This window comes from Heloderma suspectum, chromosome 6, assembly GCF_057233095.1.
Source record: "Heloderma suspectum isolate Gila_16-S chromosome 6, 16-S_ref, whole genome shotgun sequence".
NCBI lineage: Eukaryota > Metazoa > Chordata > Lepidosauria > Squamata > Helodermatidae > Heloderma > Heloderma suspectum.
Genome location: NC_139463.1, coordinates 104,042,575 through 104,058,938, shown reverse-complemented (window position 1 = coordinate 104,058,938; position 16,364 = coordinate 104,042,575). Strand labels below are relative to the sequence as shown.

Below are 16,364 nucleotides of genomic sequence, written 5' to 3'. Positions count from 1 at the left end.
TCTCTTGCGGGAAATAGTAAGCTCCACCCATGGGTGATGATAACACTACTTTGCCAGTCATCCCTACACTGTGTAAGGCACAGTGAGTAAATCATGAGAGAACTGCTAGTGTGTGTCATGGGAATAAGTAGAACCCAATGCCCCAACCCACAGAGGGAGCTGCCACTGCATCTCTGCATGAGTTAGTGCTCTAGCCTTCTCTCCTTTCAGTCAGCCATCTTCAGGAGTTAGTAATTCCATCACATCTGCATAGTGTGTGATTATCTCATTCCTGACGCAGAGAAGCAGCAGAGTTAGCTGCCTTCAGAAGAGGCTGTCAGTTGCTTCTCTGCATGTATCACTGTTCTGTCCCTACTTGCTTCCTTTCAATCGGCAGGCAAAGCAGTGACTTGTGGAAACACAGGATGGCTTCCTCTTAGGGTGAGGAAGTGGGCCTATTCCATTAGAACTCTGGAAAACATTAGCTTCCACAATCCTAGGATGAAGGACAGCAAGGTCAGTGAGCCTTGAACTCTTGGTCTTTCCAGGGGCTTTAGGGACTTGCTTCTGACTTGCAGGAGAGGCTGTTGTTCAGTGCTGGGAATCGTAGTTCTCTGAGGAGGCTAGAGATCTGACAGAGAAGCCCCAGCTCCCTCCAAAGTCTATGGTTGCCAAGGTTCTCTGGGAGAAGCCCAGAGTGACAATTATCACTGGAGTTTAAAACTGGGTTAAATTTGAAGTGTAAATCTACCTTAGCCTTCTGCTGCCCTCTCACACATGTATTGCATCTTCTTCTGTTTCAGGTTATCTTCATTACCACCTTTTCCATCTCCCAGGAAGCAGATCTGGGGGATATGGTACAGATCAATGCCACAGCCGGCAGGTAAGGCATACTGTGCCTGACGTGGGGGTGTTCCTACATGACATCTTAAACTAGTTTCAGATCAGAAGCCATAATGACTAAGCCAATTTCATACTAGTTTGCAGTGAAATCCTATAGAAGTCTACTCAGAAGCAAGTCCCATTGAATACAGTGGGGCTTACTGTCAGGTGATATAGAATTGCAACCGGAAATGTATACGGTAGGTTCCAGACTTACTCATATTACAGCAGACAAGCTGAAATCAGTGGGACTTAAGCTAGTCATGAGTTCAAGGCTCATGACTAACTTAAGGGCCATTGATTTCTGTGGGTCTGCTCTATGTATGACCAAGTCTGGAAGCAAACTATTGTGTAGATGTGCCTTGGGATCCAGAGAAGTGCAGCTTCCCTGTGGTGAGGTTCTCACGCTTTAATGACAGATGATGAAATGTACTGTATAGCAGGGCATTGGTGTGGGACAACAGTATGCTTAGCAGTGCATGGTGGGACAGTGGCATATGTGATATATTTTCTGATGCACTTCACTCAGGCTATTTCTCCTTTTTCCAGTGAAAACAATGGCCCCATCACACAGGACATGGTTCACCAAGCAAAGCTGCCCGTTAAATATGCGGTATATGTTTTCGTCAACGTGTACGTGACTGCAAGTATTCTGGGGCCAAAGCATCCCCCTGCCTGGCCCTCTTTCCCCTTCCTATTCACTGTCAGAGGACTTGTCTACATACTCAACAGGTTGTTCTCTTTAGACTGTTGCCTAGCATAGTTTTCCTGAGGTAATTCCTCTGTATGAAGAAGGAATTCTAGCTACCCACCTTTGCTGATTATTTGGGGCCTATGTTTCATGGTGGATCTATAAATTTCACCCACTAAATGCATCACTGAGAAAGAAGTTCTTAGTCTTCCAGAATTATTAACTTTCTGCTCACTTCAGCCTCCCTCTGTTTCACCTCTGCAGACTGTAAACAATTAGGATGAAGAAAGTTCATGGCTTTTTACCACAGAAAAATGGCTTAGGGTGCAATCCCTTGCAGGTTAGGCAGAAAAAAGTCCTATAACTCCCAGCATTCCCCAGCCAGCCATGCTAAGGATTGCACCTATAGTTAGTATACCAACCCCCTAACATATGGATTAGTATACTAATTGTAAAATAACACAGAGATAGAGAACAAAATGAATTTTTCACCCAAGGTGTCATGTTAATGTTAATGAAAATACCAACCACAGTTACACGTGTATGGAGGGCCAGCACAGCTGAGTTCCTCTGTAACAGAGACCCCACCCAGCTCCACACCCTTCTTCACTGCAATTGGTTTTTTTATTGCGCTCTGGCTCCTTCTGTCTGCTTAAGAGGCTGGATGTTTTCTGCCCTTTCTTCCCTCCTTTACTGAACATAGTTAAGGGGAAAATGGAGCCCACTAGTTGTTTTGATTAATCCAGTTCTTATTAATCCCTTAACAAGTTGTTAAAATTGATCTAATATATTTAGGGAGCAATTCTATGGCCGCTAGTCAGTGGCTAGACAGCCATAGGATATCTGGTTTTCTGGGAACCGACCTCAGAGCCCATGCTCCAAGGTCGGTTCCCGGAGAACCAGCCTTCCCCCACTTCTGCGCTGCCTCACAGGCAGTGCTGAAAAGCCCTGTGCTCCACACTCACAAGAGTGAGCAGCCAAAATGGGGTGTTCCCGGAGGGTGTTCTGGGGTGGGGAGAGCAGAAATGCTGGTATGACACATGCAATGTGTTGTGCGGCAGCCTCCTCCCCACTCAGCCATTCAGCGGCAGTTGTTGTTGTTCAGTCGTGTCTGACTCTTTGTGACCCCATGGACCATAGCACGCCAGGTCTTCCTGTCCTCCGCTCTCTCCCGGAGTGTGCTCAAGTCCATATTCATTGCATCAGTGATGCTATCTAGCCATCTCACCCTCTGCCGTCCCCTTCTCCTTTTGCCTTCAGTCTTTCCCAGCATCAGGGTCTTTTCCAGAGAGTTTTCTCTTTGCATTAGGTGGCCAAAATTTTCGCATTAGGTGGCCAAAATCTTCTGCGGCTAGACAGCCACAATCGGCTGTGTAGCCAAAAATGCAGGGCAGGAGAAGCGCAGAGGGAACAATCCCCTCCATGCTTCTCCTGCCCTGTGTTGGATAGGCCTCCAAGTTCAGAGGCAGCCACCTATTTGCACAGGATTGCACCCTTACTTGCTTCTCTATTTATCTGTTTGCAAATTGGTTTCTATCCTAATCTTCCTCGACAAATTCATTCTGCATATGTAAATAGGATTTTTCTCATTTACTTCTGTTTAATGAATTATTGGGGACTACTTCTAGTTTAATGAATTTCAATCTTTTGGCCTTTTGCCACTTCTGATTTATTTGACCCCAGAGTAACTGGCCAAAAGTTTGTGTTTTTGGCTGTTGCCCTACAGAGCAGTCCTATAGTGTAGTCCTAAGCATGTCTAAGGGGACCGCGGTGGCTCAGTGGTTAAGACGCTAAACTGCAGACTGGAAGGTTGGCAGGTCAGCAGTTCGAGACCCGAGTGCTGCGTGACGGAGTGAGCTCCCGTCTTCAGTCCCAGCTCCTGCCAACCTAGCAGTTCGAAAGCAAGAACTTGCAAGTAGATAAATAGGTACCACCTCGGCGAGAAAGGTAACAGCGTTCCATGCACCTCGGTGTTCAATCATGCCGGCCACATGACCACAGAAGCGTCTTCGGACAGCGCTGGCTCTTCGGCTTAGAAACGGGGATGAGCACCTCACCCTAGAGTCGGACACGACTGGTTGGGGACACCTTTACCTTTACCTTTTAAGCATGTGTATTATAGCACAGTCCTATACGTGTCTGCTCAGATGTAAGTCCTATTGAATTCAGTGGATATAGGACTGCAGCCTTATTCAGTTGTCTTGGTTCTGGCAGAATACATGTGTCTCAGGGCACATACTAAAATGAATGACATGGCCACAGGAAAAGTACTGGATCCTTTTGAATTACCATAAGAATGTATTGAATTACCAAATGACCACTGGGATGCATTAAAGTAAACCTAGAGTGACTGGTTGATTACACAGACCCTCACCTTTTTTCTTTCAGTATTGATGAGTCAACCAAGTATGTCAATTTTTCTGCTGGCCAGGAAGATAGAAATGAGCTTGTGGAACATCAATATGAGGTGAGGGGGATGTGGAGCACTTGGGATTAAGGACATGGAACAGGTAAGCAGTGTGTATGTATCAAGCTGTAGGGCAGGGGTGCAGAACCTGAGACCGGGGTCCCAATCCAGTCCTCCGGGTTTCCCTAGATAGTCATGCCCCTTCTCCTGGCCCTCCCCTTTCCCCTGACTTCCCATCGTTTGCTGTTTTCCTGGCTTTTATGCAGTTTCCCCCCATTTTAAAAGGCTGAAATGCCTCTCCTAATGCCTAGTTACTGACAGCAAGAGCTTTAAGCCTTTATGCTGGTATTTGGGGTACTGCCCCTTTTGCTTTCAGCCCTGCCCATCACTGAAATGCAGACCCCAAAGAGCTTCTCTGAAATGGAATTTGGCCCTCAGGCTGAAAGACGTTCAACACCCCTGCTGTAAGCGGTTCAGGACTTTGCGTCAAATTGCGTGAGAGCAGGGCACATCTGCACAGCACCTGCACTTCTGGCGTGGTGGTATAGTACACAATTGGAAGCAGGGAAAATCATGTCACTTAGTTAGAGCTAAGAGTGGACCAACTGAGTGCTAGGAATGCTGAGCTTCTGTTCACACTTACACAGGATCTCTGCTTGTTCAGGTGAAGAACACATATCAGCGAAAAGTTCCTGTCTCAGTGAAGTTTCGGTTTCCTGTGCAACTGAACGGCATATTGGTTTGGAATGCATCTCTGGACATGCCCTCCGAGGTATACCCTGCTGAGGCCACGTAGATGTGATTAGAATGTTCAGAAGCCTCCCCTCTATGGGCTGGGGTCAAGGAGCAGATGATGGCTATCATGGTCTGCTTATGAGTTTTCCAGGAGCATCAGGCTGGCCACTGCTAGAGACAGACTGCGGACCAGCTGGCCCTTTGGTGTGATCCAGCAAGGCAATTCTTCCATTCTTGCCAATCTTCTGGATCCATGCTCACAATAACTAAATAAGGTTTAGAATTACACTCTACCCATAGGCATGAGAGATGCCAGGCTTTTACTGCTCTTTAGCCTGCCATTCAGTCTCAGTATAGTTGAACTGTGTTAATTGACCTGTGTTATCTTCTGCATATAGCCTGAGCCTCAAACCAACAGGCTTGCTTAGCTTTCCTTGGTGGAAAGATATGAATTACCTAGGGAGAGCTCCCATGATCTTTTCCTCAAGCCTAAAGTACTGGATTGCTGAGGAATTAGGCCCCACATAACCCTATATGAATGTCTGATTCTCTCTCCCTTTCCCCAGCTGATCCACCTGGCATCTTGTGTCCCTGAAAAAGAGACTCCAGGGTCCAAGGATTTTGTGAAGCAACTAAGTAAGCATTCTGTTCTGGTGAGTATACTCCACTGTAAAGTCAACAGCCTCATTTTAAAAGCAGCTAGACTGGATGGTTCTTGGTGAATGGTGACCTAGTAGGATGGCCTTCTAGGTCAAAGGGTATCCATACTCAGCCTCAGCACTCCAATGACCTGACCCAATATATCCTTCCACCTTCTTCCAGGACTGCTCTGTGGCTGCCTGTAAAACAATCCATTGTGACATCCCATCTCTGGAGCTGCAGAAACCACTGACATTCAGGATCAAGGGGGACATCAGCTTCAAGTGGGTCTCCCAGGTATGGAAGCCCCTGCTGGGGTTTTGTTAGATCAGGGGTGGGAAGGACACAAACCTTTCCTTTGGAAGATATTAACAGACTTCTGTGCTCTGTCCCAGAATCAGTTGCATCATGAGCCAGGACTACCATGTGAATTGGGGGAACTGTAGTTCTGTGATGAAGATTGTAACATAGAATTCTAAGCACCTTCACCAAATTATGGTTTGCAGAATTATTTGGGGAGACTGCTGGTTAGATTGGTATAAAACTGAGACGTTGCTAGTGTAAATATGCCAACAGTCAGCTGCATCCCCGTGTCTACAAAGCCATTTTTGCATAAATATCATTGGCTCCCTATGGATCCCTCCCTGGTGAAACCTTTCAGGCAACCAATTCTCCCACCTCTGAGCTTATGTCTGTCTTCCAGACCCAGCAGAAGGCGGTGACCCTGGTGAGCTCAGCACAGATTTTCTACAATGATAACAAATATTCCCAAAAAGAGGGCTTTGTACAGAGCCAGGTAAAAAACAAAACAAAGTATCACCCATTGGCTGTGCCTGGGAGCCACGACGTCTGGCTCCCCTGGAAGAGGAATGTGGTCTAGGGTTGAAAGGAGCTGGGAGGGAGTTGTGATGCCTGGCTGCCTTTTGTAGCTCTGAACAAGGAGTGGGTTCTACTGAATTAAAGCTGGTGAATGAGGTCAGGGTTTCTGAATTCTCTCTCATGATTCGGTCCCTCCTACTCTATAGGCGAAGACTGTGGTGGAATACTTGGAGGCCTACAACTACCTGCCCATCATTATCGGTAGCAGTGTGGGGGGGCTCATCCTCCTTGCTCTGATGGCTGCTGCTCTGTACAAGGTGAGGATTGAGAGAGATGCCTGCCAAGGGAACTTTAGGGGACTCAAGGTGCCTTCTGCTCATGCGACAGCATGCAGAGTTGTAGTTTTTCCCCCCAAGTCAAACAAGTTGGGGCCCATCAGAAGAGAGTCAACCAGGGCAGAGGGAAAAAGTCACCACCCTAAAGTAGGAATGCCCAGTGTGTGCCCTTAGTCTGAACTTGATTCTTTGTCTACTCTTGGGTGTGCTTTCAGAACTAGCCTTTTCTCTATCTTGTACCTATTACCTCACACTGAATGGTCTTCATCTGACTTTTCTATCCCTTTCTTTCCAGCTTGGCTTCTTCAAACGAGAGTACAAACAGATGATGAATGAGGGAGAAGCTGGAGGCAATGAGGGGGCTGCGTCTCTCCAAGGCAGCAACATCGACACTAGTCCAGCTGCTACTCAAGGATAACCAACCCCATGTTCCATGCCTTCTCTAGGATCTCTTCTGGCATGCCCACAACACTCAAATGGCCCACTGCACTGAACAAGAGGACTGCTGCTTCAGGCTACATTTTCCTTATATGCAAAGAGTTCTGATGGTAGGAAATGACCTGCTACTAAACACACAAGTTCACATGTGTGATAACTGCACACATCCCAAGAAACTGCACCCGAATGAGACTTCCCAGTGTGTGTACACATGTGGGATTGTCACAGGTGATAACTTACATACAACTAGCAGATCATTTCTTACACAGAAGTGCTTTCTTCCCAGGAAAATACACCTACCATGGCTTTGATAATGCGGAATCTTGGATTCTAATCTCTGTAGCCTTGGGAGGGTGAACAGCAATCATATGTTGAAGAAATGTTAGTGTGAGAAAAATATCTTTGTATCATATTCAGCACCAGAGTTCTTCGTCTTTTTGCGTGTAGCAAAATGAAGAGCAGAGGCAGTGTCTAGTGCCATCTTAGCTACTAGAGGGGAGATTGAACCAAGCTTCAGTGGTCAAGGAATGAGGCATGAGTGTCTTGCATATTTCCTTCTCTCTTCTCCGTGGCAATTATTATTGGGTCCCTGCCCCTATAGGTCAGCAATCACAGTCTCCACCCTCCAGTTCTTGCAGCTTTTGTGGGGAAAAAAAGAAAGAAATGGTTTTCAAATACGTAGAGCTTGGAAGCAAAAATAAGTCAATATCAGCAAATAGCTTAATTTCCATAAATTGATCCTGGCTATAGGATTCCAGTTCTCAGGCAGGACATTTGGTGGGAGTCTGTTACCTGTGCATTTGTTCCAGCAGTGGAGGCAGGCTGACCAGATCGTTGCATCTTGGGTTTAGTACGTGTATGCAAACTTTTAAGTTCAAACTGAAGTTTCATTTTTTTACATAATTATGTGGTGCACTTATGTTAAAACATGGGGACTTAGGAACTGTAAATATGGGAAGTATGACAGTACAAACAACACCATCAGAAATCTGACAGGGAAGATTGTTGTTGTTCAGTCGTTCAGTCGTGTCCGACTCTTCGTGATAGTAATAGTAATAACCAATTATTACTGAAAAAAACCTAATGATACCTGAGGAGCAAGCTAAGTTGCCCTGCCATTAGCTAGAAGGTAGAGCAAAAGACTGAGGGGCTAAATGTCCTTCTCAAGGCAGGATATATATCCATTTTTTAGGCCTGCCTTCTCATGGAGGAGAAGAGTTAACTCATTCATGTGACTCCACCGTCTGCTGACCAAGGAAGGACTGCCAGAAGAAATTCCTTGTAGAGGTTTTGTACACCCCTAGGCTGAGCCCAGAAGTCTTGGCTATATTCTGTACTATAATCCACTAGTCCTCAATTGTCTCCACATTGCTCTTATCACACTGAAAACCTGACAGAAGTATGACACTTTTGAAAAAATTCCCCAACCCACTTCCAGTACAATACAGTCTTAAATACCAAGAAGACGCTCCAGCAATTGAAACGTCTTTTTATTGTGCTTATGTAAGGAAGTAAAGTAATACTGAAACCTGTTCCTCTCCCCGCATAGCAGAGAGAGAGATAATAGAAGTGGTTCAGTGGTGTCCGCCTCCATCTTCATAACCTGTGGGCAGTGGGTTCGTATGAGGGTTATGGAAAAAGCTGTGATTTCCATCACCCCAGGGGAAAGGCTGGAGAAGAGAGAAAGAATGCTATTGAGAGAGCAATGCTGCCACAGATATATCCATCTTATACCTCTTCTCCAGATCTTGGTGCATTCGCTCAACATGCTAACCCATGATGGGTGACAAGCTATGCACTGTTGGTTGACAGACAATCTGTGCACCACCCACAGTGCATATTTTCCCTCCTCCTTCCCCCTCGGTCCTCCAGCCAGCTGTGCCTGGCATCCCAGGGTACTTGGTGGCAGAACCCAATGGCAACTTCCCTGCCCCACTCTGATTGTGGTCAGAGGCCTTTGGGGGCGGGGTGCCCCTTTCTCCAATGGCACTTTGGAGGTGTTGCTACTGTCCCTCCCAGGTTGCTGCTAAGCCCCTCTGGCTCTGCTCTGACTTGTTTACCTTTATTTTTTAAATGTTATATCCTTTGCCAACCACAATTGCTTTCAAGGTGGTTTAAATACAATAATATCTTCTTCTTCCTTTTTTTTAAGAAAACAACATAACAGAGCAAGATGTAAAACAACAGACAATTTAAACCCTGACATAGACTCAAACTTGGCCGATGTTTTAAAGGACCTGGAAAAATCAAAGGGTCTTTATCTGGTGACCAAAAGCCATTAAAGTAGGTGCACCAGGTGAACCCCCAGCAAACAGCCTTTCAGAGACGGGGCATCACTACCAAGAGAAGGGTCTCTCTAGTCACCACCCAGCTACATTCAGAGGCTGGAGCACATGGAGAAGGGCCAGAAATGTGCGTGGAAGCAGGAATGCCTTCAGGTATCCAGGTCCAAAGCTGTAGATCAGGACGACAAGCCTCCTTGACCAGACCCCCCTGCTATATTCTTACCTTTGTTCGGATGCGCAGATGGTGAAATGGGATAAATTCGGGTGGATCGTGGGGGTGGTTTTTCTGTTGCAGCCACACATTCAGCATGCAGACGGCCACTCCAGGAAGTGCCACCACAAAGGACAGGATCTTCCATGTCCGGCCTGCATTGCAGATAGGAAAGACAGGCTAATCCACAGCAGATGACACTAGGGGGGCATCCACTTTCTTTGGACAGCAGCTTGCCTCCTAGTATTATCCTGAGCCATTGGCACCTTTGACTCTCAAAAGGGCAGCTCTTACTACCAAGCACCTACCCTATGTAGGCACAGTCCCCTCTAACTGCCAAAGGTCATTCTCAAGGTCGGTTTTGTGTTGTCCTTTTTTCTGGGGAAATACATCAAACACCAGAACACTCAGTAGGATCCAGGTTCTGCCTTCCGTGGAGGGAAGGGCTCTGTTCACAGGTGCCTCCACCTGATTTTTGGGAATCCCCCCCCCCACCTCACTCTCCTCCATTCAGCAGGGTCCCTGACATAGCATTTCAGGGGGCTGGAGGGGCCAGAGAAGTCTTTCACCAGCCGAATTGCACACACCTAAATCTGCATCCAAACCATTGGCATCATTCCAAGAACACAAACCCAGAGAGAAAGCAATGAGTACTACACTCCAGATTGGGGCAGGAGGGGGGGGCGGAATGGCACTCAAGAAGCTAGATAATGGGAGGTGCTGGAACTTTAAAATGTATTTATCTTCATAGGACAGGCCCTCCTCCACACCCGATAGAGACCCCATCAAAGAAGATACATAAATACATACATTTGGCAACATCCCAGCAATAAATTAAATGTCGTTGGATTATTAAAATTGAGTTTTAAAGAAATGAAAGAACCTTTAAACTTAAAAAAAAATGGCAGGAGAGTTATGAGCAGGAAAACATCATAACCAAATATATTATTGAGGATAATGTATGACCTCCAAGTTAAAATAAAGGTCTTTGAATGTATTTTTAAAAGTGCATACTTTGCCCTGAGCCATTAAGATAAACGCAGAAAAGAACTAGACATATATTAAAAATGAAGTAAGAACAGTAGTCCAACCTAGGTATTAAAAAAAGGAATTCAGGAACAATGTATTGTACCGGCCCTGTTCATTACTGAAATCACTTACCACCTGACCCATGCTGCCCACCAGCAGCTGTTGCTAGATTTCTGCCCCGGGCCACCAGTTGAGTGGCCCTCCACCAGGGAATCATGTTGAAAGCCAAGGATGCTGAGTAACCCTGCCAGACAGTGTCTACAATGGAGGCCTTGTCTCCTTCACGTTGGACTGGTTGGTCTCTGTCTTTGCTCTTCTGTGTCAAGGGCCTTCATGTATATCCCCTCCACCCCACCCTCCCCAGACCTGACAGTTATGCCCATCTGACTCTGCTTGGCCAATGAACCTGACAGATAAACATAACCCAGCTTGGACGTTCTCCAAGAAGGCCGTCACCCAATACATGTCAAAGGACCATGGTCTCACCAAGGTTGGCTTGAAGCCCAGGAAACAACCATCCTCCCCATTCCTCCCCTCCCTTGGATTCCTGGGATCTATTTATAGCTAGTCTCAAACCAAGCTCAGAAAACCCAGTCCCCTAAGGGGATCTAGCAGGGAATACCGTGGAGGATACATTACTGAGGTAAGAATGAGGCTCTTTGAACATGTTGCAAGTAAAGTCTGATATAGTAAAGTCTGTGCTGAAATTTCACTGGAGTCTTATATCTGTATGAAATGTGGTGTTTGAGAGAGACCATTTTGGCAGAAATCTTACACACTTTCCAAAATTTCAACACTTCTACCTAAGCTGGTTTGGTACAGGTTTCTTCAATTTTGTGCCTCCATGTTCCTCTCACATTTATTTTTCATTCTCTTTTCTCTCAGTTGTCTATCAGATCCTAGACCTTCCCCTTTCTTATACTATTAGAACCGAGAGTTCTTGTATTGCTAGCTGCAAGCTTGCACATCAGTAAACAGCATAGAGTGTGCTGTGGTTAGCAATCACAGTTGGTGCATATGATATGACATCATGGTGCAGCATACAGGGACAACATTCCATAATGACAACTCTCACCCACAACCCACCCAGTTCCAAATAGTCTCTTCCCATAGCTCACACCCCACCCTATCCCATCCAAATTCCGATGTTATTTTAGGGGTGGGGGGGCGGCGCAAAGCTGATCATGGAGAGACAATTGATGTGAATTTAAAGCCCTTTAATTTTTCCACAAGAAAACCATAATCTAATTCATGCATGACATTTTTAGCTGATCAGCCCTTTGCATCAAGCTTGACTTAAAAAAACAAAACGAAAACCTAAGCTGCAAAGTGACTGATGATGTCTGGTTTACAAAAGACCAGTTGTCCTCTGCCCTGAATTTGCACTCAAAAAAATAATCAAGTTTGGAAACCAACTACTGCTCCTGCTGGTCAAATCTGTTCACATTTATGACCTCTTGGTAACTTCCATCTATGCAAATTAAACTGTTAAGACAGGGCAAGAAGGTTCTGAGATCTAGTTCTGCTACAGTCAGAGGAAGTGCAGGAGTCAAGCAGATGCGTGAGCAGTTCCCATTTATAACATGCTTGCCTATTAAGTTATTACCTTCCTATCCTAGCAAGGTACCAAAGGGAGCAAAAACTTTATTTCTCTTAAACACATTTTGAACAGATGTTTTTATAAACCAACAGGATCTATGTAAAGATACAAATAAAATTCCTCTACCATGTAACCCTCTTAAAGCCTTCCATGGGTAATAGTTGAAATATTATGAGCAGATTCAACAATTGAAGACCAAAACAGAACAGAAAAAGATTAGAGAACAGAGCCCCATGATCCCTGGTTTATTGGGAGTCTAAACCACAACACTTATGCCAGCCTTCCCCAACCTGGTCCCTCCAGATGTGTTGGACTACAACTCCCAGCATCTCCCAGCCTCACACAGAAGCCATCACCACCTTAGCAATGATTGTCCTTACATGTAATAATTTCACTTTTAACAAACAACATTATCTCCAAGTAGAAGGCACAGCAGTGGGCACACACATGGCTCCATTGTCTGTCAGTATATTTATGGGTAAGTGGAACAAACCATCCTCACTAAACCCAAACACAAACCACCTGTATGGTGCAGATACACTGATGACATATTTGCCATATAGACCAACAAGAAAGAAAGCTTGGAGCTATATTTAAGGACTACGTCAACCCTGTTCATCCAGCCGTCGAATTCACCTGCAGTAGGACCACGGGGATGACACACATCCCTTTTCTAGACGTTCTTCTAACCATCAGAGAGGACAACATCGTTATGGATCTTTATAATAAGCCAACATGTCTACTTGGACGGGCCTTCCTGCCATCCTAAACATATAAAATATGATCTCATCTGTAGCAGCCATATCGGGGGTCAGACTAAGTAGCCTCATGCAGTCTCATGCTTCATGTTCTTGCTGAGCTCTTTCTCCCTTAAATATATTGTTGTAAGCTGACGAGACACAGGAATTCCTTATCTTGTCAAAGGTCATACAGTTGTATATCTTGTTCTCTGCTGTTCTCTTCTGTTCTCTCCTTATCATGGCTACCCTATAACCCAGTTCTTGTATTATAAACAATAGTGCTAGGAGAAGAAATGTTGAGGACTGCAACCCCACGTGGGAGGGAGAGGAGGAGCCGTTTCATATGTGTCACAATGTCTATAAAACCAATGTGCTAATCTAAATCGGGGCTTCTGGCTCTTTGGAAATGATTCCAGCCTTAGGCCCGCGCGTTAAATAAAGAATCTCTTTTTCCTTCACTCCGTGGTCTCTCTGACTCTGGGTTCTGCAACACATCTACAGTCTGGCACTTAGATTAAACACGAAAGCAACGTGAATGTTAACTCCAACAAAGAACACAGGAACATAAACAGCACCTTCTCGGTCAGAGGAGGGTGGAATCAACAGGAATGGGTTACTCCTCTCCTCCATGAGGGCCGTGAGAGAAGAAACCCCCTCAGTCTTTTACTCTGCCTCGTAGAGAACGGCAGGTGCCTAGCTTTCTCCTCAGCTACTGCTGTGGAGGGTGAGGGAGGGAGAGCGCGCAAACAGAACCTACTTTCCATAACTCTCTACCCCTATTCTGTCCTCGATTAGACAGGGAGGGGAAGGACCCGCTTGTTGAAATTGCCCCTTGGGACCCACCTGGGCATCCCTGGGCAGAGGTGAGGAGGCATAGGGCAGCCGCTCCCTTGAGGTTCCCCAAGCTCCAGGCGCATCCATGGGAATCTGATACAACAGCTCTCTACCTCGCTGAGGTAAACTCCGGCGGCCATTTTAGAAGCAGGCCTACCAGAGCACAGCACTTTTTCTCCTCCTGTGCTGTCCTTCCCAGGGACTCGCCAGTAGCCAAGCCACTCCCAGAGACCAGAGGCCCAGCAGTGCCCTTCCAGGGGAACTGCTGGGGCAGCTAGATCAATGGTGGGTGTCCCCTATGGAGGACACCCAGTGGCGGCAACATAAAAGGCGCCATGGCAGCAGGAGGAGGATGCACAACCCCCTCTTGTGCATCCCATGGGTCATCATGTTCACCTCTCCCACATTGGTTTCAGGGGGAAGAACCGGGTACCACCGTGGGGGGTGGGGGTGGCGGGAAGCACAAGAAATCCGAGAAGGAGAAGCTGAGCAGCCAGTCAGCCCCAGGGCATAGCCTGAAGGCATATGAGGGAGTCACTTTGCTGAAGCTAAGCAGGTCTGGGTCTGGTCAATGCTTGGAGGAGAGACCACCTCAGGATCCTGTGCAGCCACCTCACATTCCACCATGATGGAAAAGGGTTGAATATACATGTAATAAAATAAATAAGAGCTGCTTTGATTTCTTCCAAATGGTCAGGGAGAGTCGCCAGACCTGGACTCTATTTACAAGATTCTCCCTCCTCCCAGAAGTCCAAAGTCGGCTGGAGAGCAGAGGGAAATGGAGTTTATCCCTGCAGTGCGCAGCCCACAGAACAGCGGCCCCTTCCTGATAATGGTTTGGAGGGGGGCAGCGTGTGAGAATCTGTCTCAGAGATGGCCTCTATCTTGGTGAGCATTCCCAGGGAGGGTTGCACATTTGGGGGGCGGGGGGGAATTGTCAGAGGGAGATCTTCCTACCTCTACTCCTACACAGCAAAGATTGTTTTTAAACAGGACATTTTCCCCGTTATTCTGGCCAATAAAGCTGTCGAGGTTTTAAACCTGCAGCATCTGCTTATTCAAACAAAGGCAAACACTGCTGAAAATCAGCCACAAGAATATGCTGAGGTTTTTCCAGGAGAAAACCCCCTCAGAGCCTACAGTCCCCTTCCCATGGGTTTTCTCCAAAATGCTAGCCACAGAGTGGAAGGACCCCATCAAAAAAGGGGCTTCCCTGGCAATGCACAAGAAGCTCTATTCACTTGGTCCAGACATCATGGAGTCACTGAAGGTCCCAACTATGGATGAACTGGTGGCGGCCCTCACCTCCACATTGGATTTCCATAAGGAAGGGGAAAACCCTAATGGATCGTGGTGACCAAAAAAATGACATGGCCCTTTGGCAGCTGCATGAGGCCACAGTGTTGGTAATCAGAGAGGTTATGAAAAATTCAGTCTTATGGGCCCTCCTCTCAGAAGTCCCCACTGGGTCCAGACACCTCAGGGAAGGCCTAAATAAACTAACTAGAGCTGCTGAGTTATGGCAGAGTCTTCTATGGACTGCTTCCAGTTTGCAGCCAGAGCTATGTCCTTGGGTGTTGTGGTTCGGTGTGGGTTATGGCTGAAACACTGGGAGGTGAAGCCAATCAAAGCAAACTTAGCCACCATTCTGGGGTGGGGGGGGGACAATTGTTTGGGGAAGCCCTCTTTCCCATGCTTGTAGAAACCAACAACAAGAAGAAGGTCCTTCCAGCGGCCCATAAAAAGAGGGGACCGAAGGGAATAAGAAGCTCGTACGTTCCTCAACTTAAAAATACGTATTCTTCTTTTCAGTCCAACAGGCCTTCCCAATCCCAATGGTTGAGCTACCATGAGCAGTCCAAACCATATGCCAAGCCAAACGAAGAACAGGGAAAGCAGCCCTCGGAGTGATGCTACCCCACCTCAGATGGGGGGCACTTGCAGGATTTTTGGCACAAATGGAGTTTAATTTGTTTGGACAGATGGGTTCTCAAGACTGTATACCTGGGATATGCTCTTGAATTCCAAACTGTTCCCAATGTTCATTTTCTATCCTCTCCAGTCTCCGAGAATCGAGGTTAGCACAGCCACAGAACATCTACTTGACATAGGGGATGTGAAGCAAGTGCCTTTTCCATAATTTTTACAGTGTCCAAACTGAACGGGGCCTGGAGAGCTATTCTGGACCTCATGTTCCTCAAAGATTTCATCAGGAAGTTCAGGATGGAGACGTTGAGATCAACAACAGAGGCAATTCTTCCAGGGGATCTGCTGGCCTCAATAGATCTCATGGAAGCTTGTCTCCATATCCTGATCAGGGAATCACACCAGCGCTTCGTATGCTTTATGTATGGCCCAGATCAAATCCAGTTCATGGCACTCCCTTTTGATCTGTCCTTGGCATTCCAGGTGTTCACCAAGGTCTTAGTGGACCTGGTAAGTCACCTCCACACCCAGAGGGTCCACATATACACTTCCTTGGATGATTTAATCATCAGAGCACTGATTGTGTAGCAGGCGTTGTCTCACATATCAACCATGGCTGTATATCTCAAGGACCATGGCAGGTTCATTGTCAACAGAACCAAAAGTTCCTTGACCTCCTCTCAGAAGATATGGTCACTAAGTGCAAGTGCCCCAGTTGCGACATGCAGTGCTTTGGCAAAACCACGACTGATCTTTGTACAAGATTCAGAAACCATAAGTTAGGTATAATAACAAAGAAGACAGAACAATCTGT

General features: G+C 46.4%; 2 protein-coding genes across 4 annotated transcripts in view; one reads left to right on the top strand and one right to left on the bottom strand.

The window, feature by feature from the left end:
* The window catches only part of LOC146342232 (integrin alpha-M-like), a 62,121-nt gene extending 54,780 nt beyond the window's left edge, over positions 1-7,341 (top strand). For 2 of the 3 annotated variants that reach the window (XM_084805968.1, XM_084805967.1), the window contains 9 exons: positions 783-862; positions 1,411-1,494; positions 3,941-4,019; positions 4,624-4,731; positions 5,261-5,347; positions 5,517-5,630; positions 6,037-6,129; positions 6,359-6,469; positions 6,783-7,341. In XM_084805968.1, coding sequence (XP_084662094.1) covers positions 783-862; positions 1,411-1,494; positions 3,941-4,019; positions 4,624-4,731; positions 5,261-5,347; positions 5,517-5,630; positions 6,037-6,129; positions 6,359-6,469; positions 6,783-6,905 — 879 coding nt within the window. In that variant the 3' untranslated portion in view covers positions 6,906-7,341. The remainder of the gene's footprint in view (positions 1-782; positions 863-1,410; positions 1,495-3,940; positions 4,020-4,623; positions 4,732-5,260; positions 5,348-5,516; positions 5,631-6,036; positions 6,130-6,358; positions 6,470-6,782) is intronic. The other variant, XR_014783928.1, reaches the window with a different exon arrangement.
* A 1,003-nt stretch (positions 7,342-8,344) lies between these two features.
* On the bottom strand, positions 8,345-10,789 carry COX6A2 (cytochrome c oxidase subunit 6A2). The gene is made up of 3 exons (XM_084805969.1): positions 10,583-10,789; positions 9,434-9,576; positions 8,345-8,595 (listed from the first exon to the last, which is right to left on the bottom strand). Exons 1-3 carry the CDS (start codon positions 10,665-10,667, stop codon positions 8,500-8,502), a joined length of 324 nt encoding a protein of 107 aa, XP_084662095.1. The 5' UTR covers positions 10,668-10,789; the 3' UTR covers positions 8,345-8,499.
* Between the last annotated feature and the right edge of the window lie 5,575 nt (positions 10,790-16,364).